Source organism: Dendrobium catenatum, unplaced genomic scaffold (assembly GCF_001605985.2).
Source record: "Dendrobium catenatum unplaced genomic scaffold, ASM160598v2 fragScaff_scaffold_253, whole genome shotgun sequence".
In the NCBI taxonomy this organism is placed as follows: Eukaryota; Viridiplantae; Streptophyta; class Magnoliopsida; order Asparagales; family Orchidaceae; genus Dendrobium; species Dendrobium catenatum.
This window is the reverse complement of record NW_021318715.1, coordinates 233,319-258,647: the sequence shown is the minus strand read 5'-3', so window position 1 is coordinate 258,647 and position 25,329 is coordinate 233,319. Positions and strand designations below refer to the sequence as shown.

Here is a 25,329-nt window from a genome sequence, read left to right as displayed (position 1 = left end):
GAGGGTACGACATCGTGATAGTCACCATGGGTAGGTGTGGGTGGGCAAAGCCCGTCCGAGTAAAGCATTGGTACCCAACGGGTACCCAATCAGGACCCCATGTAAGGCTTTGCTAAATAGCTAGAAAGGTTATCAGCAATCTTTCAAAATTGAAATTAATCATGCTTTTGCCACACAAGAGAAAAAGTTCAAAAAACTCGTATTATGACAGATGAACGTTTGATTCACAACGACAAAATTCAAAAAAGAGTACCTGATGGCCAAGTTTGCTGATATGATCAAAGAAGAAAAAGATGCCCCATCACCTTTAGCTAGCTTAATCCATAGCAAGTGGCAGATAAAGACTGATGCCGGTTAATTTGATAGGACTCCAAGAGACGTTTATCATTCAACAATTTCATATTTCACTAATCCTGTACAAAAATGGCATGCACAAAGAAACAATGCAGAACCACCTTTTTTCATGTATACCTAAGAAAAAGACAATAGGAAAAAATTAAGAAGACGCCAACCTTGAGCCGAGATGACCAAGACTTAAGATCGGATTAAATATTATTTTTTTGAGTCAATTTAGGAAAAATGCTTATCTGCAAGAGTTATTGTAGAATTGTTATAAAAAATAGATTTTAAAGTTATTGTGGGTATTATAAATTTTTCTTTAGAAAAAAACAAAACGATTAGAAATGATCTAAAAAGATATGGTTAGATAGTATTACAAATGACATTTTTATTAGATTTAAATGAGAATTTCTCTTAATAGGACATAATGAAGAGAAATGATTCATTAGCTGACCCCACGTAGTGGGTTAAAGGCTTGATGTTATTGTTGTTGAAGAAAAAATTAAAGCAATAATAGACTTTTATAACTATCACATTCTAGTATATTTGATTATAAAAAATTATTTTCCATCGCAAAAAAAAAATCTCAAAAATAGAAAGAAAGCTATAACCAAACAAGACTTTGATAACTATTTGAAAAGCAAATTTTTTTCAAAAAGGCACCATATGAACCCTCGATTAGAGCTAGCCTTTGTTCACCGACATCAATTCAAGTTCAATCTTCCAAATCATTAAATTTTAGATAATTTTGCCAATCTTCGAGTCATTCAAAATGCCGACCTTCAATCCATATATAAATTCATACATGTTACACACATGAGTGCATGCATATATAAACACAAATATGCATAAAAAGTAGATTTATACAACCGTGTGCATATTAAAAACACATGATCTAATATCAAGATTTCAATTTGTCATTCCTCACTTGAATTTTCATTCGAGTTTGAATGGAAGTTGTAGGAGAATTTAAGGGTAAATGCTCATATTATACATAGCTACATATGACAATTTTTAAATTTAGGATGGCAAGAGACACCCAATCTCACTCGAATTCCACCGTTGCTCTCCGTTCACTATTTCATAGCCTGATAACAGCCAAAAGGTGATTCAATATTTGATCTATTATGATCAAAGTTTATAGTCTTTTATGGATGATATAATTTAATACTTTTCTCAAGGAGTGCCAAATTGAGATTCAGTACTTCATGACAAAAACAAAGGTGCATATGCTCTTTATTTTGTAAGACCAAAACATCAGGAATCTGTTAATAATTTAACATGCTCTTTCTATAGTAATACAAATCAAGTAAACCAGTGCCTGTAACCAATCCTTCAGTCTGCATAGCCACTAATATACATATAAGAGCCCAGGGTTCAAATCCTAATTAATGCTGGAACATCAAACAATAAATAGTTTCCCTATTCTAACTAGCCAGTTTGAATATGTTTAGATAGAGCTCTTATTGTTGGTATGTTGTTGTTTATCAACTGCAGCAACCATCTGATTTTGCTGCATCATTTGTGGTCCATAAGTGCAAATGTTCATCACCTACAAAGAAGCTAAAGCGTCACACTCATCCCAAGAGTTACCAAAGAAAAAGGCTTTGTTTGAGACGGCTTTCTTACTGCTTCTTAAAACAACTTTCTAGTACAAAAGTTAAAATTTTTGTACTCAAAAGCTGCTTTAAAAACAGTAAAAAAGCCGTCAGAAATGAAGCCTAAATTACCAAAAAGATTCAAATTCAGAAACCTGAGGAGGCATTTGCATCTGAGGAAAGCCAAAGTAGCTTGAATATTGTTCAGGGATATGAAAGTTATGCATATGGGTAGCAAAATTAATTGAATTTGGGCCTTGAAGAGGGCAAACATGTGGTTGGTTTGATATAGAAGTTCCAAGTGTAGTAGACTGAATATCAGATGATACTTTTGGTGGTTGAACTGGATTTGGTATTGATGTCATTGAATGATGATTCATTGCATTGCCCATGCACGACACGTACTGCTGAATACTAGGAAATAACATTGGCGCCACACCATTTCCCATCCACATTATCTGAGAAGCCGGCAAGAGAGCAAGAGTGTTGAACCTTCTGAATAAAATTTTGATTTATATAATAAAGAAGGATGTAATATGTTTTTCATACCTGAAGTTGTAATTGGAGTGATTTCAAATACTCGATCGCTTCATCAAGCATTGATGCTTTGTCCGACTAAAAAAAAATAAGATAATCACAAAATCAATGCCCAACAAGGTACATGCATCATAAAGTTAATTTAGTTCCTTCTAACATGCCATTTTAGCAAGAGAACTAATTTTCCACAGTATAATAAATATAATAACATGAGAAAGCTTCCTTTGGAATTTTGAAATAGACAATAGAAAAACGATCACACATTTACCTTGTTGCAATGAGGGATGAGCTCTTGCAATGCCCTCATCTTTTCATTGATCTTGTCCCTTCTTCTCTACATGAACCATTTCATGGTGAGAAAATGAAGTACAACTATAAATTATATACATTGTTTACAGAATCCTACCCTCTCTGAGAGATTGTGGATTTCAGCTGAACGACTTCTACGGCCAGATGCAGTTCTCTGAGCTGTCTTGTTTGCCTCTGCTGATTCATACTCAGCTTCCTACACATTAGAAGACTTTGATTTCCTTGAATGAAGAAAGGATGATTTTATGTTTTCTTAAAAACATAAACAAGCAAACCTCACTCTGGCCTTCAGATTCCTCAGCATTTCTTCCCTTCCTCTTAAGTCCATGCTTTGTCGAGCTTCGCCTAGAGCCGCCTGATGATGAAGTAATTGCAGGTTCATATCTGTTTACTTCCAAATGATCGAGTGTAGATCTTGATAGAGAGTCCTTTGCTCCTTTCACACTGCTCAAAGCATGAGTAACCTCAGCTTCGTTTTGAGCTTGGTTGCTTCCACAAACACTTGATAGTATTTTCCTCAATGAGGATGAATCTGCCATGCCAACCACAGCTTCACTACTTGATGCTTCTTCACAAAATTTCCTATTTTCTGATACCAAATCAGCCTTCCTCGGCTTTCTATGGTTTGAGAATTTTACAACAGTGGCGCTATCACCTAAACTAGATTTTGGAGAAAGCATCACATTATCATGAGGATGAAAACAGGATTTCTTAGTACAAACATTACTATCTTCTTTCATTGCCTTATCAGTAGAAATGATTTCTGCAGTTGGCATTCCATAGAAAAATTCTGACAACTCTTTATCCATTGAATTATCTAAAGAATATTGGAACCATGATGTAGCCTCCTCTTCATCAATAAAACTACTTGAATTCACAACTGAATCCCCACATTTCAGTAAGGATTCAGGCTTTTGAGTTTGTTTAGATTCTAAGATGGCCGGCAAGGCTCTATGATTTGTTTGGCCATGCAAGACCCCATGCCGATTTCTCCTCAAAAGCTCTGTTAGTTCACTTTCTGATCTGCAAGAAGATCATAAGAAATAAAAAAATTAAACCCTGAACTTTTTTTTTTTTTAGTTTTCAAATGATGGAACATTTAACATTGATGTAGAGAGGTAAAAAACAACACTAACCCACTGCACTTCTTTTCATTTGTAACAGGAAGACCATAGAACGGTCTAGAATCATCCTCCATTTTCCAATCTGGAACACAGCCATTCATCTCTCTTAAATGAATTCTGATTTTCATATTAAAGAGTAAAGAAAGAAGGATACTGTCAAATTTGATAATCAACTATAAAAAAGAAGAAGACAAGAAGAACATATACACATACTTTTGACATGATTCTCACTATTGCTGTATAGATAAACATACATATATCTACATATACTTAATTTCATGCTAACATTCATATAGATGCTGATTTTTCTTTGTAAAAAATAAGAGCTTTGTAGAAAATACAAGCATAAACGAACCCAAAGAAAAACAATAAAAAAATACAGTCAAGAAGCTCCAAAGATCATGAATTCCTAGTTGTATAGTCACACCAAACACTAAGGCTAAGAACAAAGCTCAACTTGAAGAAACTCATTACTCATATATAAAAGTGCTTCAGTGGAAACTATATATAGAAGCTCAAGAAAAAGAAAAAAAAAACAAAGAGTTTTGCGTTCTAAAATTTAAGCCAACACAGTAGAAAGCAGAGCTTTTAAAACAGACTCAACCAAACAAGAAATATCAAACAACAAATATTTAGGGTGATAACAAACAATCTAAGAACACAATAACTAGAATAAAAAACCAAACAAAGCCTAGGAGAAGAAGAAGAATACTTTTCAAATAAATTTAACCCGAAAGACGAAGCTTTGTAATTCCCAAAAGAGGAATAGTAGGAAGAAAACACAGTTTTGACGAGTTGCAGAAAAAAAGGTCATTTCATGTCATTTACAATGGAACAGGGCACAATAGTATCACAGAAGAGTGGATAGTTTCTGTAGTTAAACAAGATAAAAAATCACAACTGAAGATACAAAGTCACAAAATCTTATAAAAGAAAACTCAAAACAAAAACCCAAGAGAAACCAAAAAAGGAAGAACCTAAAGGGCCTCAGAACCCAACGAATTGGAGAAGAAGGGGAAAAGGGGAAAAGAGAGGAAAGAACAGACCTTTTTCAAGAACAGCCATTTCTCGCTCTTCTGTTCAGCAAGTTTCCTCCTTTCTGGCGTTGCAATGGAGTAGAGGTATAGCTCTCTCTCTCTCTCGCTGGTTTCTGCTTCTTTCCCTCTGTTCCTGTTTAGAATGGTAAGAAGCTCGGTGGGCCGAAGGAGATTTGACAGTGCAGTTCTTTTTAACTTTGGTTTTGCAGTGAACATGACATCATTAACTTGTCGTTTGAAATGTCCTTTTATCGGTACTAATTATCAGGGATTATTATTTAGAAAGTCAAATTTTCTAATTTATTTATTTTTTGTTTTATTCCATGGCAGGATCCGTTAGACATGTGCAATTACAGATATATCCTTGCTGCTCACCTCTTCATTTCTTTCGAAGAAGACTTTCAGAGTCAATTACATTTTGAAAGTAAAACCATTTATTTGTTTATGATTATTTAATTGAAGGAATTTTTAGTAGATTATATTTTAAAGTCTATGAATTTTAAAATTTTGAGTTTTTAGAACTAAAATAATTTTTTAATAAAATTTTAAAAAATTAGAAAAATATTCTATTAATTCATTTGAGACGAGTGAATTTGAAATAAATTGCAAGAGGAAGCAATAATACACTCTAAATTTATTTATTTTAATTTATTTTTATAAGTTTTAAGCAACAAGCAAAAAATCTCTTGAATTTCAAATACATTATATTTATCTTACACATTATTTAAAAAATCTTTGAATTTTAAATGTTTACAACCAAATACCCTTTAGGACTTTTACAATCTAAATTAAATTTTTTGAATGACTTAGAAGAATTATTACAAAAGATACCTCTAGAAGAAAGAGTTTTTATTAGAGGTGATTTAAATGGACATGTTGGTAGAGATGTAGATGATTTTAAAAGCATTCATGATGGCTATGGTTTTGGAACAACAAATGAAGGTGGCAAGATCATATTAGATTTTTGTTTAACTTATGATTTTTCAATTGCTAATACATTATTTAAGAAAAAGAATGAGCATCTCATCACTTATAAAAATAGATGTAGTACAACCCAGATTGACTATTTTCTTATAAGAAAATTAGATCGTTTAGATTGCAAAGATTGTAAAGTTATTTCGAGTGAAAATTTATGTACCCAACATCGATTATTAGTTTTGGACTTTAAGATAAAGGGGCAGATAATAAAAAATAAAGTAAAACAATATTTTAGGATTAGATGGGGCATTTAAAGAATATTAACAAAAATATTTTTTAGAGTAAGATTTTAGTTCTTAAGATTTTATCTGTGCATGAGGATGCCAATGTTATTTGGGAAAAAGTGGCTAGTGATATTAAAAATATTGCAAAAGATGTGTTGGAGTATCAATGGAAAAAGCTCATAATAGTAAAAATAGTTGATGGTGGAATCCAAATGTATAAGAAAAGATTAAAAATAAAAAAATTTGTTATAAAAATTGGTTTAATTTTAAAAATTTTGATAATTGGGAAAGATATAAAGAGGCTCGTAAGGAATCTAAAAAAATAATATGCGATGCAAAGACCTTAGTTTTTAGTGATTTATATAATAAATTATATACTAAGGAGGGAGAAAGATATATGTATAAGTTAGCCAAGCAAAGAGATATGAGTAGTAAGGATTTAGCTCAAGTGAAGTGTATTAAGGATGAAGATAAAAAAATACTTTTCTTAGAAGATGATATTCAACAAAGGTGGATGAGATATTTTACTAAACTTTTTAATAAGAATTGTGAAAATAAGATTGATTATAGTGACCTTAGCACCCTAAATGAAAATAAAGATTTTTGTTTTTATCGGCGTATTAGTAAAACCGAAGTTAGAGAGGCTTTAAAGAAAACATACCAGTGAAATAGATGGGGATATTATCAGCAGAATTCAAGTTTGATGGTTGAAGTGGAGGAATGCATCGGGCTTGTTATGTGATAGAAAAGTACCCCTCAAACTTAAGGGAAAATTCTATAAGATGGTAGTGAGACCTACAATGCTTTATGGTGCTGAATGTTAGCCATTAAAAGAGAAGCTTAATACTAAGTTAAGTGTGGCAGAGATGAGGATGCTCAGGTGGATGAGTGGCTTTACCCTTAGAGATAGGATACGAAATGCGCATATACATGAAAAAGGTTGGAGTAGCTCCAATAGAAGATAATATTAGAGAGTCGCCTTAGATGGTTTGGTCACATAAAACGGCGGCCTTCCAACGACTCGGTTAGGAGAGTAGAGGTATTATATTTGACTTATGTTAAGAAAGGTATAGGCAGACCTAAAAAGACTTGGTTAGAAAATATTAGGAATGACTTTTCTTTATTAGATTTAAACAAGAATTTGACCTTTAATATGACACAATGGAGAATAAGGATTCATGTAGCCGACCCCACGTAATGGGATAAAGGCATGATGTTGTTGTATTAAAATGGCATAACAATTTTCTTATAGCTATTACACCCTAACAGATCTGGTTAAAAAATATTGCTTTTCACCTTACTTATTTCCAAAAAATAACAGCCACAGAGACGTTTGATAATAATTTGAAAAACTATGAGGAATTCAAGCTTCATAAAGCGATTTTGACTAGCTTACAGTTTGTTTTGCTTTCAAGTGTTTGGAAGCTTCAGGAGGCAAACACCCTTCCAGAAGTAAATTCAGATAGAAATTGAGCTGCAACCAGTTCTAAAGATTTTTTTGGGGAGATTTTATTCTCTTTACAGCAAGGAAATCGATTCTTACAGTATGTTCCAGTAATCTATTAAGCTGAAATAAAGAAAAAACTTCCTTTTAAATGCTCTGATTGGGACATATAAAATGCACTTAATCACATTTGCAGCAGAAGTACAGTTAAAATAATATCTGTCCTAACATAGTAAGGCAACTGAAGGCGTATTGTCCAAAAGTTCTCTTTTTTTTTCTGCTACAAATGTTTAATTCCTACTCTGAACATCTCAAAGGAACTTTAGTAAACATATATAAATTTGCGTTAAGCCAATGAAAATAGAAACATTTAGAATACATGATATTGTTTGTTCAGTGAGAAAGCTGTTAACACTTAAAATAACCACTCAGCTGCCACAATACAGTTATGCCAAACATCACTTCAGAAAGCTGGTAGCAATTACAAACACATTACTAAGTAAAATATTTAGGCTTCGTTTGGGATGTCTTTCTTATTACTTCTTAAAGCAGTTTTCCAGCACAAAAATTTTAATTTTTGTATTAAAAATTTACTTTAAAAAATAGTAAGAAAGCCGTTCCAAATGAAGCCTTAATTTCTTGTGCTACTACTGCATATAATTTCTTGGGATATACATGGAAGGGAGCTGGAATTTGCAAGGTAAATTTACTGACAAGTGTGTATTAGATATTTTATGAGCGTTTCATTTCAAATCATAGCATGTAACGAAACTACAGTTTTTCCACAGGGAAGCCTGTAACTGGCTGTGTCTCAGCTGCGAGAGAACGCAGTTCCTCAATCTCCGGATCTTTGAGCTTCCAACCAAGAGCACCTGCAAACTCTGTTGCTTGCTCTGAATTTTTGGCTCCTGGGATTGGTATCACATTCTCTTGGCAAATTAACCAATTTAGAACCACCTGCAATAAATTGTAAAAACATCACATCATCTTTTGCTCTCAGAAGGGGAAAAAATAAAGTAAAATACTTTCTCATACGAGCATGTAATAAGTTCGTGGTATATATTATGTGTCAAAATTTATCAAAATACACTCAAGAAAGCAATAACACAATTAATCACATAATTGCCGATATTCATGTGCATATGTTAGTTTTGGAAGTGAAAAAGTAACGTAGTCATGGCAGATTTTTAGGTTTCGTTTGGAACGACTTTCTTACTGTTTCTTAAAGCAATTTTTTAGTTAAAATTTAATTTTTTTTCTACTAAAAAGCTTCTTTAAGTAGTAAGAAAGCCGTCCCAAACAAAGCTGCTGTTTAAAGTATCTTTCTAGTATAAAAATTAAAAATTTTGCATTAGAAAGCTGCTTTAAGAAGGAATAAGAAAGCCGTCCCAAACGAAACCTTAGCTAGGTGCATAGAGGATATACTTGTATACAATTGTTGACATTTTGATATCAGTAATAAACGATTTCTTCTTGCATAAAATTGCTAAAAATTGTAGCAGAAAAATAAAACACTGGAACAAAAGATAGAACCTGTGTGGAAGTTTTTCCATAGTTCTGTCCAATATCTTTAATTCTGTTCAACAGAGGTTGCAGCTGTATACAGAGTAAAATGTTTCAGCATAAAAGGATGAAATTGATGTCAAGAAGAAGGCATAGAAAGCATATGGGTCTTGCCTTTGTGAGGAAATCACGAGTGTAAATGCGGCCCCGAGGACCACTTGGTGGGTTCTCTGGTGTATACTTTCCTGTTAGAGCTCCTGAACATATTGAAGAAGTATTTAGAACTCCTGAATGAAATTGATAAACTCAACCTTTTAGAAGTCAAATGCATATTAACAAGAATTGAAGTTTTTTATGACACAAAGTCATTGGTGGTGTAAAAGAAAACTATAATTTTTTCCAAGAGATCTTATTTTTATTGAAGGCGTTTTACTGATTAAAATCTCTCTAAAAGGGTTTAATTCTGGATTAGGTGGTGAAAAAACACAGGTTGCCTTTTGTTGTATGTAAACAGTGGCAAAGGCATTATTTTTCTTAATAAGGGCACATAAATTAATTAATGTTTTGTAGCACTAATTGAATGTTTATAATGAAAAATATCAAAATTGATATTTATCTATGACATATAAAAATTTAGGAGGGGCTTATGTTCCCCACATGTCTTCCTTAAATACGCCATTGAATGTAAGGAATTTCTAACAGCAAAACCTTCTAACAGTAAATACATACTAAAACATAATAGACTCATATGTGAGATAGACCTTTGTCCTCCAAGGAGGATAAACATTCTTATCAAAGTTGTCTACTTCTGTGGTAGCATGCATTGGTGAGACTGTGAGAGTTCATAGAATAGGATGGTATACTAATATAACAACAATAATATCAAACCTTTATCCCACTATGTGGGGTCGGCTATATGAATCCTTTCTTTCCACTGTGCATCGTTAAAAGTTAAATTCTCATTTAAATCTAATAAAGAAATAATATTTCTAAATTTTTTTCTAACAAAGTCTTTTTATATAGGTCTACCTCAACCTTTCTTAACATACAAATCTAATACATCTACTTTCTTAACCGGGTCATCAGAAGGCCACCGTTTTATATGATCAAACCATCTAAGGCGGCTCTCTCTAATCTTATCTTCCACTAGAGCTACTCCAACCTTTTCACGTATATGCTCATTTCATATCCTATCTCTAAGAATAAAGCTGCTCATTCACCTGAGCATCCTTATCTCAGTAACACTTAACTTAATATTATGCTTCTCTTTTAATGACCAACATTCAACACCATAAAGCATTGCATGTCTAACCACCATTTTATAGAATTTTACCTTAAATTTGTGGGGGACTTTTCTATCACACAACAAGCCTGATGCATTTCTCCACTTCAACCATCCAACTTAAATTCTAATAACTATGAAAAATTGCACGACAAATAATAAATACGATATTTGTAGGGGAATACCAGTGAAAAACTAATATCATAATTGCATGAAATTAATAGTAATATTCATCTCAGTCCTTCAATCAGATCATATTTGTGTCATATCTATTTTTACCAAACAATTGCAACTCTTGTAATACTTTGGATGATAGTTTTATCATACCTAACCAAACAATCACCCTCTTTACTCAATAACACAACACAACAGATCATGGAAAAACTCTACAATGCCAAATAGAGCCTGCATCACACTGTCCAATTCATATTCATTTACAAAATGGAAATCACATGTAGATCAAATTTATTAGTTCTCAAAAAAAAAAAAATCATTCATTAAACATACAGGAAACAAGAGGATGATCTGATGACAGGTAACAACCCACCTAGTGAACTCACTTTAACCATATGTTTCACCAATAAAGATCATTGCTATGCTTTAAGAACCATGAACAATCCATTGATTAAATTTCTAATCATTTTTGGTAATCTATCCTATGAAAATATAAATTTCTTCCTGAAATCAAAGTCATCCCTCATGAAAATTTTAAGGAATCTGATGGAGGATCAAACATTAAAAAGAATGCAGGAAATCATGTATTATACTAGCTTTTAATGATGCCAAATAAAATGGGAGATCTTAATCATAAACATTTGGAACTCACACTTATAAATTTAAATTGGACTATATTGACAACCTCCTCCAAGGTGTGAAAATTTTTAAAAACCATCCATAATATAAAATAATATATTTATAGAACTACCATACCTTGAGCAATAGGAGAATATGCAATCAAAGTTACACCCAGTTCATCACAAGCAGCCTTCACCCCATTCTTTTCTGGAATCCTGTATATAAGACTGTAGTTCACTTGATTAGAAGCCAATGTAATTCCACGAATCTTTAGACGGTTGTAGGCTTCTCGGAGCCTCTTTTCTAGAGCAAACAATGAAAAAGACTGATAAGTAGTATATCCAAATTTGGGAGTGAAGTACAGAATAATAGACATCATTTAGGTTTTGTTTGGGATGACTTTCTTATTGCTTCATAAAGCAGAGTTTTAGTTAAAAATTTTTAATTTTTGAACTAGAAAGCTGTTTTAAGAAGAAGTAAGAAAGCCGACCCAAACGAAGCCTTAATAACCTGTTCAGAAGTATTACCACTGTAATTTGAGACACCAACAGCCTTCACTAAACCCATTTCAACAGCATCTCCGAGGCCATCAATATAACCTGGAATTATTTGGAAGTAATAGTTTATCGTTGCAGAATGCATGGAAAAAAGAAGCCCAGATTATTTACAAATAATGGACTTCTTAGGATGTTTGAGAAAAGCTTATAATACCTTCATTTCCCCATATTCCTGGCCTGAAAACTAAAATAAATAAAGTTATCCACAGGTTTAAGGCAAATTTATGAGATAAGCACAGAATGAGTTTGCGACGCAGACCAGTGCAATTGATAGAGATCAACTGATGAAAGCCCGAGGCGAGACAAAGAGCTTTTAAGAGCAGAAATGACACTTCCACGGCCAAACCTCCATGGTAAGGCTGCAAACTTGGTTGCTATGGTTACATCAACTGGACCAGCCTTTTGCCTTTCTTTGATGAAACTGCCAAAAAAAAGAGTAGATGCATCATGATCATCATTATCAACCTCATCCCACATATTTGGGATTTCCTATTGAAATGAATTTTAAAAAAGAAGTGGCATTGCTGATCCCAAATCTGGATGAGAGATGTCCAGGGTTGATGTTGGGTCAACAACCATTTGTAAAACTTATACCAAAATAAAATGAAATGAATCCAAGGAATCCAAATATGAAAAAAGGTATAAACCAGCAAGTTATCAGTTTATGGGACAGAAACCCTATAATAAATTCCTTAGAAAAATGTTCTTAAAAGCAATTGATAAGAACTTATATCCAAAAGAACATGTATAAATATCAATGTAAAACGAATGGAGAAAAGGGAATGCTTGAAGTGATTTTTGTAAGGAATTTCTTACAGGATCTTGGTCACAGTTTCTGGCATCTAAATTCTCCTACTCAGACTGAAATTTTGAGTAACAAAATACAAGAACAGGCAAATGGAGATGTAAAATTGACCAAACATAACTGAAGTTAAAATACCTTCCAATCAATGTTTCTGAGTTAACCGCTCCTGTGATCTGCAGAAGAGAGAGCATCTTTGTTCATTTCTGTCTTCAATGCTAACTAAACAAATAACTAGTAGCATAAAACCAAGAAATGCATATACCCCTGCACCATAGACTTCCGCTGTGTCAAAGAAGTTTATTCCACTATCAATACTTGCATTGAAAGCTGCCTTGGCTTCCTTCAGCTTTCTATCTGGCATTACATTTAGAAAAGGAAAATGTGTTTAAGAGGCCAGAAAACCTTAATAAAGTTCTCCAAAACTGAGGAAAGCAAAATTGACAGCAACTGATGCATATCACTGCTAATATTTACATCAAACAGTTCAATACATTCTTATCGTGTCATATCTTGACTCTATGAAAAAAAAACATACAAGAGAATCTACAATTGTCTTCCTCTGTGAATTTGATGATCAAGAATCTTGCACTTCCTTAATAGATTCATACTTAAACTGAGATTTTTCAGTTTTTTTGTCTCATAATATGTGGCCCAATCAAAGAGAGTGTCGGTTGATATCCACACTGATGTGTCAACAACATTTCCTTTTAAGCGTGTATTTATTTGGGGAGTGGAGCATCACTGTTCAATGATTCTGCCAAAATAAGTACTCTGGGCACATCTTTAAGGGGCTGTTTGGTAGCAGGATTTAGGATGGATTTGAGGCGGATTTGAGCGCAATCTAGCCAAACGGCCTAAAATGCAAAACCAAATCTCACGGCAAATGAAAGCCGCCATAGATAGAAAATTCCGCCTTTTCGTGCTAAATCCCGGATTTCTGAAATCCATTGGCTCCAGAGTAAAAATTTGCTCCTTAAATCAGCTCTATATCCAAACAGTCATATGGGATTTAAAAAGACTTATCATGAATGTTACCAAACAATTTTAAAGATTTAGACCTCTCAGGATTTCCGAAATCTGGATTTAGCGGATTTACAAAATCCTACTTAAAGTAAATCCTGGGTGCTACCAAACAGCCCCTAAGTATGAAAGCTATTGCGCTATAGATTACATTCACTAAGAACAGCAACTTATTGATTCAAACAAAGCCATTGGCAGAACTTCTCTATTAATGAGTAGGGCCAATTCGGAAAGTAAAGTTAGTGCAACGAGCAAGTAAAACATGTAAGCAGCCGATAAAATTAGACAGAAAACAACAATCTTTGACATTAAAATAATACACATAGTAACATACAAAGAAATATTCCAAAAATTAGCATAAGAAATAGAACATCGAGATCAATCATGGCGGCTTCTTATCCAATCAGATAAAATCTATAATTATGAAGAAGTTACCTTCCAAGAAGGGAGAAAAAAATACTCTGATAAAAAACTGAAATTTTGTAGCTTAACAGGCAGCCATAAGCATTCAAAAAGGCATTCAGAGATACATATATGAAAAAAAATATAACAACGTACGGAACTCTAATTAAAGCATAAAAATTAAGTTCACAAGAATAATACTGAAAAGAAACACTAGTAAGTAAAATGACAGAAGAGAATTACCATTCCATTGGAAATCATTCCAGTAAGTGGTATCTCCCCAAGACCAAGCACCAACACCCAATTTAGTAACCTTCAAATCAGACCCTCCAAGCTTCACCTTCTCCTCCTCTCCCGGCAAGGTCGAAACATTCTCAGAAGCTACAGCCTTAACTGAAAGAGGCTTCCTTCGATGAAGAAGACTGAAAGCCACACCATTTACCTGAAGAGCCATGGAAGTCTACTACTTCTTGAAGAAAAAACAAACACACACAAGATTCAGTCGAAAGATTAGGGCTTTCTCCCAAACTTATATAAAAGAACCTAACTTTGCAAGAGCTTCTAGGAGAAAGATTTGAGAGCATAAGTTGCAAAAGAGGACAGTATGCGATGCCTAGGTCTTTCTGCTAAAATTGCGATTTTCTCACAGCTTTTACCTGCTATTGGGGAGAAACAAAAGTGTTTATGAAGTGATAATGATTTTGGAAATGGATGTTGTTTTCTATGGGAGAGGAAGTCCTCATTGGTGCTTGAGGTAGGATATGAATGGCCTTCTACGTGGTCTTGTTGTAAGCATATGGAAGAGATAAGGTGCTCCAGTTTCATACGTGGGCGGAGGGTGCTCCCTAAAGGTACCAGGTAGGAAATCGTTTTGGCAAGGTCAGTCATTCAAACGGTGTGAATTGTCTCTTTCTGCATACATCGATTCCATGAAAGACTTGTGTTCTGTACTGTTCGAGAAGAATGGGGAAGCATATTTTATTTAATTAAAATATTAAAAATTATTATTAAAATTTTTAATTGGAAAAGAATGGGTTCTCCGGTTTTCTACCCTAGCCGCCAGGCTCATCGCCATCTTCCTCCTCATCTTACATCGCCGGAGGTTCCTCACCTCCCCAATGGATCTCTCCCACTACTCACTTGATTTCCTCCCTCTTTCAGCTTTTGTTGGAGGTGCTAGCCCCCCTCCTCCATCGAGAAACTAGAAAAATATGGTTGTTTCCGCTTATCCTTTCTCTAATGACCTTCCCCTCTCCTTCTACCCCTTTTAGCTTGAAATTATTTATTTTCCTCTAGAAAAAGTTTCCATTGGTGCTCAAGAATGGAAAATGTGCCTGGTCGGTTACTCGATCGGTGGCATGCCATTCTTTGAAGCTCTAATCAACCTTATCTGAAAAACTTGATCTATGAGAAGCTCTCTTCAACTTCTCTCACTGAATGACATGTTCTTTCTACTTCACTTCTCTTTGGTGGAGGATTACAAGATGGCCTGGTCTCGTGGTGTTTGATTTTTCATTAGAAAATCATTTATCTTGCAGAAGTGATCCCTTGCTCCAGACACAAACATGAAAACTTCACTATAGCCCCTATTTGCTTTAAGTTGTCGAAACTCTTAGGGGATCTCAAGGATTGCAAGCAAAATAAGTATTCATTTAGATAGACGCCTTGATTGCTAAAAAAACTCACCACACATTCACTTGAGTATGCGTTCAAGTCTCAAATACCTCTACCTAACTAGATCTAATACCCATTTCTATGGATGGGGATGTTTTCAACCCGAGGATACAATATGAATGGAGACCTGCACCATGCGAGTTATGTTGTTCCTTGGTTCACTACTCGTCCTTGTGCCCATCCAAACCTGATTCCACTTCCTCGGATGCTCCCAACACCAGTGGCAAGAGCTTAAGTAGAACAAACAAAAACCCAGCCTAGTGCCTCCCCCCACGATCAACCCAATCGCTTGCAATCTAGGCCTAATTCTGTAATGTCTACTCTTAATCATGACAACATTATTATCCCTACTACATTTAATTCTTTTACAGTTCTCTTCTCTGTTGTAGACTCTGCTTTGACCAACCCTACTTTAATTTCTACCATCCCCACTAATATAGTAGTTATCACATCCCTCCCACCTCAACCCTCAATTACTCCTCCCCTTCCCCCAATCCCCACTATTGTTGTTCCCCCTCCCTCTTCCCTCTCTAAGGACAACCAATCTCAATTCCCTCATAGAAGAATCCCTCCCCACCATCACTTCCCCTATCCCTGTTATAGCTATCCCCATTGGTGTGTTATCCCTTAAAATAAAATTTGGCATCCTACAGCAATTGACGGAAGATCAGCCACCCTTTGCCTCTGTGAATACTTTGCACACTTTTGCCAAGGCCATGGAGATTAATCCTCAAGGCTCATTGTCAATCCAGCAAGCCAAAAATACCAGGGGAAAGTAGTCCAAGAGGCCTCACACCAACCAAAATCTTATTGTATATCCCATTCATTGCGGGTTGGAACATTAGGGGATTCAACAACCTCGAAAACGTTCTTTGTTGTAAGCGTCTGGTCAATCCTTTGAAATTGGATATGATTTGCTCGTTGGAGAATAAGATCCATGCCTCTTCTTTATCTGATCCTCGGTTCTCCTCTGACCGTCAACTACACTCTTTCTGAAAACAGTCGCCCTCTGACTACAGTCCATCTGATCACTGTCGCCAGCTGATTATGATCATACCGACCAAACAAATATGACAACACTCTCTTAAGAACAGCTTCCATACTGTTCTCACACTATGTATTATGCTCTATACAATGTGTATTTAATACATTGAGCCAACATCCTCCTTTGAGGAAGGATATTATTTATAATCAACCACTAATACTAGTGAATTCATTCAAATTAGGCCAAACACTATGATGTTTCTCTCTTTTGAGGGTTTTCACGTAAAATTTCTGGTATCTCTTATGCATGATGCACCTTACTCTTTTGTCTGTTTGTGTGTTGGATCTTCGTGCAAAACTTAAGCTTTATATTTCTCTAATGTTGTGAATATTATAGGATGCAACAATAAGTATTTTGTAAGTTTATGCCGTACAATAAAAAATAATATTTTCTCATAAGCATATTCAATAAATTTTAATACTAAAATACTAATTAAAAATAATAAACATAATATTAAATTAATTTCATGGTAGTACATTAACTATTACCAATTTAATAAATATTTAAAAGTAATTATTCAATCGAAGATTTTTAGAAGTATCTAATAACAAATTTAAGAGAATGTTTCACAATTCATATTCGAAAGGGGGTATATAAATCCAAAACTAATAAACAAAACTTCTATTTGATTAGCCCCTTAATTTTATTACTTTATGATGATAAAACAAGTTAGTTTTAAGTAGAGCATAATAAAATTAAATATTTTTTTTCAGTAGATGTTAGAACTAGCACTCCAATTGGTAGTTGAGAACAAAAAGAAAATATCCAAGGGGAGAAAATAATTTAATTATTATATAATTATGAGTTTTATAGAAAATATTCTATCTTTTCTATTTTTAATTAGAAGTTGAAATAAGAGATACTAAAAAAGTAATATATTAATGTAAGGCATATTTGTTCATAAAAATTGGAAAGCCATGACTAAAAGGGAACTAAATTATATTCTCTTATGAGCAATGGTGGTTTGGATTCTATTTAGGGGTTGTTTGGTTTGCTGATAAATAAATGCATAGTATTTCAAATTTTGGGAATACGGTGTAAATTTTTAGTGAATTTTTTTTTCACTCTCTAATTCTTCTGTGATGCATTGTAAAATTTTAAGGTTTGACTGGATTCCCTTTTCATTGCAAGCTTAATTGTGTTGTTGCCGCTTGCTGACCATTGCCACCCACTTCTATAGCCGTTGATCACCACGACTTGTCACCAACAACCATCGCTTGTTATCATCTACCATTACCCACTGTCAATCGCCACCACTTCAGGTCGTCGTAAGGTTACTCGCCAATAGCTATCGGCATTGCCACTAGCCGTCGGCCTACTATTTGTCATCGTTGGTCATCGCCATCATTTAAGTTTATATTGCATTCATCTTACTTTAAGCTATAAAAAATATTCACATGTATTCTTTTTACTCTCATAAAAATAATTTCAAATATTTTAAATATAATACATTTTCTTACACTATATACATTTTATTTTCCATTTACTTTTTAGCAAAGCAAATAATCCTTTAATTTTAGTCAGTGAGTTGGATAAGATTGGTCAAAATTGGGTCATTATGACCAAATTACTGTCGCATAAAACGACCAAATCCATTCATTTCATAAATTCTCCCATCGAAGGACAAAAATAGCCAATCCGCAATGTAATTTTCATGCCCCAACATAAATCAATTTGGCCCACAACTGTTTTAACAAATACCCCCAAATTCTAAAAAAAAACGCCAAATACTATTCCACCCTCATCTTCAAGAAATTAATATGATGGAGTCGGGATAAAAGAGAATCATCTAGATTTATTGAGTATTTGCTAAGTATTTATGAAATATTTATTGACTTATTTAGTATCATCAAATACTTAATAAATACTCAGCAAATCCAAATGATTTTATCTCTGTGCACATGCTTATACATAGTGTGTACAATTTTGTACACACTGTGTACAAGCATATTAGCAATGTGTACAAGATTTGGATATTATAAATAATAATTCGAATAAGTGTTTCTATATTTTTGGATATTGTTAGCATGACAGTAAATAGTGTGTACTAGCTTGTACACAATGTGTATATTGATGTACACATGTTTAGAGTTATATAGGCTTGTACATAGTATGTACATATATTTTATAAGCTTGTACACTATGTGCAACCTGTACAAAGTGTGTACAAATCTGTAAATATTGTATATATTTTTTTTTTGGGACAGGAAGTATCGGCCTTCAGCCACAAATCTCCCCAGTCGACCTAGTGGTCCACCCACCCCATAGCAACCGGGCCGAGCTCGAGCTCGAGCTCGAGCTCATTAAGGACTAAACGAGCCAGGCTTGATAAGGCAAATACTCGACTCGACTGGCCACCCAAGAGGAGCGAACTGGCGACCAGGGGAATGCCCAGCCAGCACTTACCCACATGAGCTATCCACGGTGGGTAATATTGTATATATGAATATACATACTGTGTACGCCTCGCATAATAATTTCTCTAGAAATTTTTTTTTTATACGATATATAAAAAAGATAAAATCTACGCGTCATCCGAGTTCGGACGAGCACCTGCCACCTAAGTTTCACCGTCGTAAAGTCCGTAACCGTTTGTATAAGTACCCTCATGAACTCTTCTCTTCAAACTCCAAACAATGGAGGAAGAAGATCGGAGGTGGGAGGCCATGGATATGGACTGTCTCTTCATCATCTTCTCCAAACTCGGCCCGGAAGCCATCGACGATCTCTCGGTCTCCATCCCTTTCGTTTGCCGCTCGTGGTCCGCCGCTGCCGGCAACCCTCTGAGCTGGAGAATCCTCAACTTTCGGTCAAACGATTTCATGCCATGGAGCTCCTTAGCCAAGAGATTCAAAGCTCAGTATCGGATCTCAAGATTCTCCTTTTCTGGTTTCATTAAGCTCGCCGTCCGCCTCAGTCACGGCCTCGCCAGTGAGCTTTGGCTTCCCCCGTTGGCCTCTGTTGAGGATTTGATCCTCGCATCAGAATAGTAGGCCCTCAACCATTCATCTTACCTAAAATTTCGTATTAAAAAGCCAAAAAATCATATTTTTTTTTACTCCCATAAAATCTCAGCAACGAATGAGATAAAAATAAAGCAATTGAAATAAAGACGATCTAATCGTTTCATAACAACGATCAGTCCAGGCATGAATACATCAATGCAGGCATAAAAAAGGAGGAAAAACACTCAAAGATTAATAATACATCCAGTTGACATAATTTAAAAAAAAAAAATTATTTCTGGATGTACTTGGCTAATTTTTTTCTCATATTTTATTAATGACCCTTGTATACTTGGTCACTGCAGTTGCCCGAGATTGAGAAAACTAGGCTTGCCCAAACTGACTTTGAATGAAGAAAGTAAGATCCCCAGTCTCTTCTCCAAATGGAAAGAGCTTCAGCAGCTCGAGCTGGAATCAAAGCCTTATAATTTCTCCCAATTGGCAGCCATGATTGGTCAAAATTGCAACGATTTCATTGAACTGAAGATGCCGAGTTCTGCCATCAGCAAAGAAGATGTGTTGGCGATAATTAAATTTCTTCCAAAACTGAGATCTTTGGATCTCAGCAGATCTTATCTGCCTAAAAAGGAACTTCTTTTGATAGTGGAGGGATGCAGAGCATTGGAGAGATTAAGCGTGAAGAACTGTGTTGGGTTCGAAGCAGATGAAGAGGTGAAGACAAAGGCTTGCAGGATTGAGAAGTTTGAGTACGAGGGATCGAAGATGGATTATGAAGGTGGGTTTGAGGTAGATGAATGTGGTGATTTGTATGTTGATGTGATTTGATCCTAACTTCAGTGTTTTAGTGGTGGTTGTTTGATTGATTTTGGTTGAAGGCTTGTTGAGGAATTTTATCAAACAAGAAGGATTCTTCCACATGTTTATCTTTAACCATTAATTAAAAAGGATGTTAAGTGTTAGATGTGGGAGGATTGGCTTTGGCTCCCCAATTGCCCGCTGATACAGGAGAAATAAAATATGTTTATTTCATTGCATTATGTTTTTTATGATCACCTGTATTAGTCTAAGCAGGTTGAATATTTCTTTATAGTGTTCTTGTTTAGATTTAAATGTATGAAGAGAAAGAATGTAGAAACATGTAATAGAATTCATATCTGAATGGATAAGAAAAAGTGCTCAATGAAGCCCTTAGAAGTTCGACAAAAGATATGTGGAAGCCATAAATTATCTTAAGAAGCAAACGAGACTGAGAATGTAAGGCAGCATACAACAACAACAACAACAAAAAATTATAGTAGGAATGATCTAAATTCCGGTGAAACCATGAAGGCAACGAGGTCTTCAAAATGTTTGGATAACTTCCCCGTTGATTCCATTGTTTGATCTTTGATATATCTCAATTAGAACTTCATTCACTACAGGAAAATCGTCTTTTACCGACAAATTTTTTTTAGAGGAAATTGGCAAATTTTCGGCATAAATTAAGATTTATGACAGCTTTCTAGCTGATATTTTTTCGTCAGTAAAAGTTGAGTAACGAAATGACATCCGGTGGCAATTTTTTCTAGCTAATTAAAAAAAGGCCAGAAATTTTAAAAAAAAATTATTAAAAAACCTAGGTTGCCCGCTCGCCTCCCGCACTGACGAATGCCCTGCCTGCCAGCCCAGTTGACCGTGCTGCCTGCATGTGCTGGGATTCGACGCGAGTATGATTTCAAAGACCTAACCAGCTTGTTGGAAGGACAAAATTATTTAAAAGTCACATTTTTTATTTAAAATATAAGAACTAAAATTCGACGGATAAGACTCAAAAAAATATGTAGAAAATTAGTCTGATATTCCGCAAGAAATATGTTGGAAAGCTGTCGGAAAAAAATCCGCATGAAAAATCCGTTGTCGGTAATGGACGATTTTTCTAAAATGATTGCATAATGAAGATGTTAGAAATATCATTTCAATAAAATTTATCTTTCTCTTTTTCTCCAAAAATTTGTAAACTAGACGGAAGATGATTAAAAAGTAAAAATTTTGAGGGACCAACCTAGTCATTTGGACTTAAAAAACAATAAAAGTCATATGCCAACGGAAAAATAAATGATTAGAAGTCCCGTTTGCCAAATGACATGATAAACAATCTTTAGGCCATACTATATAATGTTTTTGTCCATATTGATTCAATCAGTCCAATATTAGGTTTAAATTCGTGATTTTATTCTTTTTCATGTTAGTTTTCAAGAGGTCATCTATCTCAATAGTAATTCATTTCAAGCGAGCTTAACTATAAAATCCCCAAGAAAAAATTAACCCATTATCTTAAAGATCGATGTATTTTAGGACCTAAATCTTTACTTATTGTTTATTATCTTTTCCTCTACTTTTGATATAAAATTTAGTTCATTCATATCCTCTTCTCTTAAATAACTTGCATCCTAGAAACATGGTAGGAGTCACTCCTTGTCTAGAGAAATTATTCTATGCGGAGACCGAACGTAGAACGTCGTCCGGAGACCAACCAAAATCACTACGGGAAAACACGCAATTACCAGTGGAAACAATTGCGTCGGAACACATGGCGCCTGCAGCGGCGCATAGTGCGAAGGAAAATTTACGGCGTTCATTCCGGCGCAAATGACGCCGGAAAGGTGCCGACGTATATTGCACCGATACATATGTCGGAATATACCAGCATTTTAATTTTTTTGGCGCACTTTACAGCGGAAAGTTACCGGCACAGTTACCGGTGGACAATACGCCGACGTTTTTAAACTCAACGACTTAAAACCGGCGTAATGTGCGCCGGAAATGTTTCCGGCATATGGGACACCGGAAAATCCGCCGGCGAAAACCCTATTTCTGAACCCGAGCCCGTCTGGCTGCTCATTTCTTTCGTTCGTTCCTCTCACAACTTTGTTGTTTCCCTCACGCCCTCCGTCGCTCGTCATAGATTGAGGTCGCCGAGCTCTCTTGATGGTCACCGGACGTCGCCGACGGTCCACGCTTCCTCGCCGGCGAGAACTCCATCTCCGATCGCAAGTTGCATATATCCGATCCCGTCTATTGTTACTGCACTGCATTTTTTTTTTTTTACTTTCCTGCATTTTACTTCACCGCATTTATTTTATTGTTACTGCTGCATTATTTTTTATTAAATTTTTGTTATAACTCATGTTTCTAATATTTCTAATTTATTTCTGTGCAAATGACTTCAGATGAATAGCCTAGTAGAGGATTTATCAAAACTATTTTTAACAGGCGCACCAAGAAGATCATTACAGCTGGACCAACTAGGACAGTACGTAATGAGGGGACCACCTCGTCTCAGCCTGTTACACAGTCTCAACCTGCTACACAGCCTCATCCTGCTACACAGCCTTTACCCACTTCTGAAGCCAGTAGACCGTAGTTTTACTCAGCAGACCCCCGATTTTCTTCACCAGATCCCGGGCAGAGTACTCCTTTCTACCCATACTACGCACCTCCACCTTATGCTGGTGCCCCTCCTACTTATTCATATCCACCATATGCTCCATCATACTATCCCCCACCACCCCATCAGCATGCTACAGCTGGACCTTCGCAATTTTTTTTTTGTCAATGCTACAGGTTTCCGGCGGATTGTGCGTTGGAAATTAGACGGAAACGACGATACAACGAATCAGATCAATCATTCCGGCGTTTTTGTGTACGCCGGAAATTACCGGCGCACTTTACGGCGGATAAGACGTCGTAAATGTCTGACGCCGACTTTGCGCCGGAAATAAGCCGTTACTTCTTTACGGCAAACCTACGACGGTTTATGCGCCGGTAGTTTCCGTCGGATCAATACGACGCAAACTACCGACGCAATAGTCGTCTGAATTTTCGATTGAAAATCACCGTTTTTTTAGCATATTTTGCGCCGGAAAGTGCGCCAGAAGATTTTCCGGCGCATTATAAACGTCGGTAGACATTTATCGACGCTCGCCAAACCGGCGCACCAAAATCTGACGGAAATGCGCCGGAAACCAAGGAATTCTGTCGGATTTATGTGTTACCGGCGGATCATGTCTGCCGGTAATAGCGTGTTTTCCTGTAGTAAATGTGCCATGTCAGCGGTATCGAACCACGGTACCGAGCGGTATTGAACCACGATACCGAGAAGTACCGAGCCGCAGTACCGAGTATAGGGATGATGTGGCGCATTCTGGTTAGTTTTCAGACGGGGTTTGACGTCCGCACAGAATAATTAATCGCTAGTCTAAGCCTCAACCCTCCAACTTTCACTCTCTACCATATTCAAGCTACTCACCTTGAATTGCACTGCCTGAGTGTAGGAATTCATCTATATATAAGTGTAGGCTAAATTTATTGAAAGCATCTAAATGATGCATGTGCTATGAAATTTTTTTTTGATAAAGTATGCTTATTGGACTAATTAAAGTTCTTATTTAACATAAAAAAATTAATAAAAATATTCTGATGAAGTGAAGGAATCAAATTATGATTCCAATGGACTAATCAGTTCAAACGTTGGAAGGATAAGATTTTTCTATGACATCACGTGTTAGTTGTTCTTGACCGGCATCTATAAATTTTCTTCATTCTAAGTCCGTCCTTGGACGAAATTGACCGTTACTTTGATCTAAGAAAAGTTAATTTCTATAGACAAATTTGACCGTTACAAACTTGAATTTACTTGACTAATGAATTGGAATAAGGATTAGTTGCTGTTGACCAGCATTTTCTTCTTCTTCTTTCCCCCAATCTCCAAACACCAATCTCCTCCTCCAACTAACTCTATGGATCACCACCCCACAGCCGAAAACGGGAAAACATCCCCCCTTGATTGCCTCTGACCTCACAATTTCAGCTTTTTTATTACTTCTTGAAGCAACTTTTTAGTATAAAAATTAATTTTTTTTACTAGAAACCTGCTTAAGCAACAGTAAAAACCGTCTCAAACAAAACCTTCATGGTACAAAGCTTCCTCAAGCTAGCCATGGCACGAAGGCAAGGGGCCACCTTCGAGCTCCGCTTCTCCTCCCTCTTCCCTCCTTCCATGCAAGTTCTATCTCTTGCAACAACCATTTGCCCAAGGTTGAAATTCCTGTTCTTGCCATGGATATAGTTTGATGATGAAGTTATTATTATTATTTTTAATTTGATAAACAAGTGGAGTGATCTCGAATGGTTACTGATATGTACTTGTTTCTTAGTACTGTAAGCAAGCAAATAAATAAAGTATATTAAAATCATCCAACTTCTTCAAAACTACAGAGACTACTTGGCTCTTCCAAAGCGACATTATGATCATTTGAGGTGAGCATTTGCTCTCTGCATTGGCTCCAAGTGCTAGAATGCGCCGTACAAAATCTAACTTGATCAGATACAAAGATGAAATATCAATACTGTTATATCATAAAAAAAAATTTTGATTTGGCATGAATCTCGAGGCAAAATCAAGTTTTTCGAAATTAAATATGGAGCCATACAAACTTTGATTTCAGCAAACATACAGTCGAACCGAACGTCTCAAAAATACAAACCCAACGACACCAAATTCAACTCAATCCGAGCCCAAATGGGTCCAAATCAAAGACCCGAAGCTCATTTATAAAGTTCAAAACATAAATTGGATAACCAAACGATTTCCAAATGTGACATGCTTATAATTGTATCGAATTGCTCGACGAGAAGAATCCAACGAGCCC

At 35.5% G+C, this 25,329-nt stretch overlaps 3 protein-coding genes across 4 annotated transcripts; 1 reads left to right on the top strand and 2 right to left on the bottom strand.

The window, feature by feature from the left end:
* Positions 1-1,544: 1,544 nt before the first annotated feature.
* LOC110099714 (transcription factor PIF4) lies at positions 1,545-5,135 on the bottom strand. 2 transcript variants are annotated; one of them, XM_020826955.2, is made up of 8 exons: positions 4,954-5,135; positions 3,920-3,989; positions 3,059-3,806; positions 2,881-2,979; positions 2,743-2,808; positions 2,487-2,552; positions 2,093-2,395; positions 1,545-1,891 (listed from the first exon to the last, which is right to left on the bottom strand). In XM_020826955.2, the coding sequence occupies exons 1-8, from the start codon at positions 4,970-4,972 to the stop codon at positions 1,790-1,792; spliced, it is 1,473 nt and encodes a 490-aa protein (XP_020682614.2). In that variant the 5' UTR covers positions 4,973-5,135; the 3' UTR covers positions 1,545-1,789. The 2 variants fall into 2 exon arrangements, with proteins under 2 accessions (XP_020682614.2, XP_020682613.2); XM_020826954.2 differs by having other exon boundaries at positions 3,920-4,024; positions 4,954-5,127.
* Positions 5,136-7,924: 2,789 nt separating this feature from the next.
* On the bottom strand, positions 7,925-14,789 carry LOC110099721 (uncharacterized oxidoreductase At1g06690, chloroplastic). The gene is made up of 11 exons (XM_020826966.2): positions 14,611-14,789; positions 14,198-14,423; positions 12,795-12,886; positions 12,668-12,705; positions 11,987-12,148; positions 11,882-11,904; positions 11,698-11,769; positions 11,306-11,473; positions 9,268-9,350; positions 9,124-9,186; positions 7,925-8,547 (listed from the first exon to the last, which is right to left on the bottom strand). Exons 2-11 carry the CDS (start codon positions 14,406-14,408, stop codon positions 8,362-8,364), a joined length of 1,098 nt encoding a protein of 365 aa, XP_020682625.1. The 5' UTR covers positions 14,409-14,423; positions 14,611-14,789; the 3' UTR covers positions 7,925-8,361.
* Positions 14,790-19,285: 4,496 nt separating this feature from the next.
* Positions 19,286-21,033, top strand: LOC110099722 (F-box/LRR-repeat protein At3g48880-like). The gene is made up of 2 exons (XM_020826968.2): positions 19,286-19,662; positions 19,984-21,033. Exons 1-2 carry the CDS (start codon positions 19,310-19,312, stop codon positions 20,462-20,464), a joined length of 834 nt encoding a protein of 277 aa, XP_020682627.1. The 5' UTR covers positions 19,286-19,309; the 3' UTR covers positions 20,465-21,033.
* The last annotated feature ends 4,296 nt before the right edge of the window (positions 21,034-25,329 follow it).

What these genes read in the sequence shown, in the direction of transcription:
- LOC110099722 (XM_020826968.2), top strand. Translation starts at nt 19,310, where the DNA reads ATGGAGGAAGAAGATCGGAGGTGGGAGGCCATGGATATGGACTGTCTC. An exon ending in TTGATCCTCGCATCAGAATA is followed by an intron (nt 19,663 to 19,983) that starts GTAGGCCCTCAA and finishes TGGTCACTGCAG; the next exon opens with TTGCCCGAGATTGAGAAAAC.
- LOC110099714 (XM_020826955.2), bottom strand. An exon ending in AATGAAAAGAAGTGCAGTGG is followed by an intron (nt 3,807 to 3,919) that starts GTTAGTGTTGTT and finishes ATCTTCTTGCAG; the next exon opens with ATCAGAAAGTGAACTAACAG. An exon ending in TCCACAATCTCTCAGAGAGG is followed by an intron (nt 2,809 to 2,880) that starts GTAGGATTCTGT and finishes TGGTTCATGTAG; the next exon opens with AGAAGAAGGGACAAGATCAA.
- LOC110099721 (XM_020826966.2), bottom strand. Translation starts at nt 14,408, where the DNA reads ATGGCTCTTCAGGTAAATGGTGTGGCTTTCAGTCTTCTTCATCGAAGG. An exon ending in GAATGATTTCCAATGGAATG is followed by an intron (nt 12,887 to 14,197) that starts GTAATTCTCTTC and finishes ATGTAATGCCAG; the next exon opens with ATAGAAAGCTGAAGGAAGCC. An exon ending in GATCTCTATCAATTGCACTG is followed by an intron (nt 11,905 to 11,986) that starts GTCTGCGTCGCA and finishes TTTAGTTTTCAG; the next exon opens with GCCAGGAATATGGGGAAATG.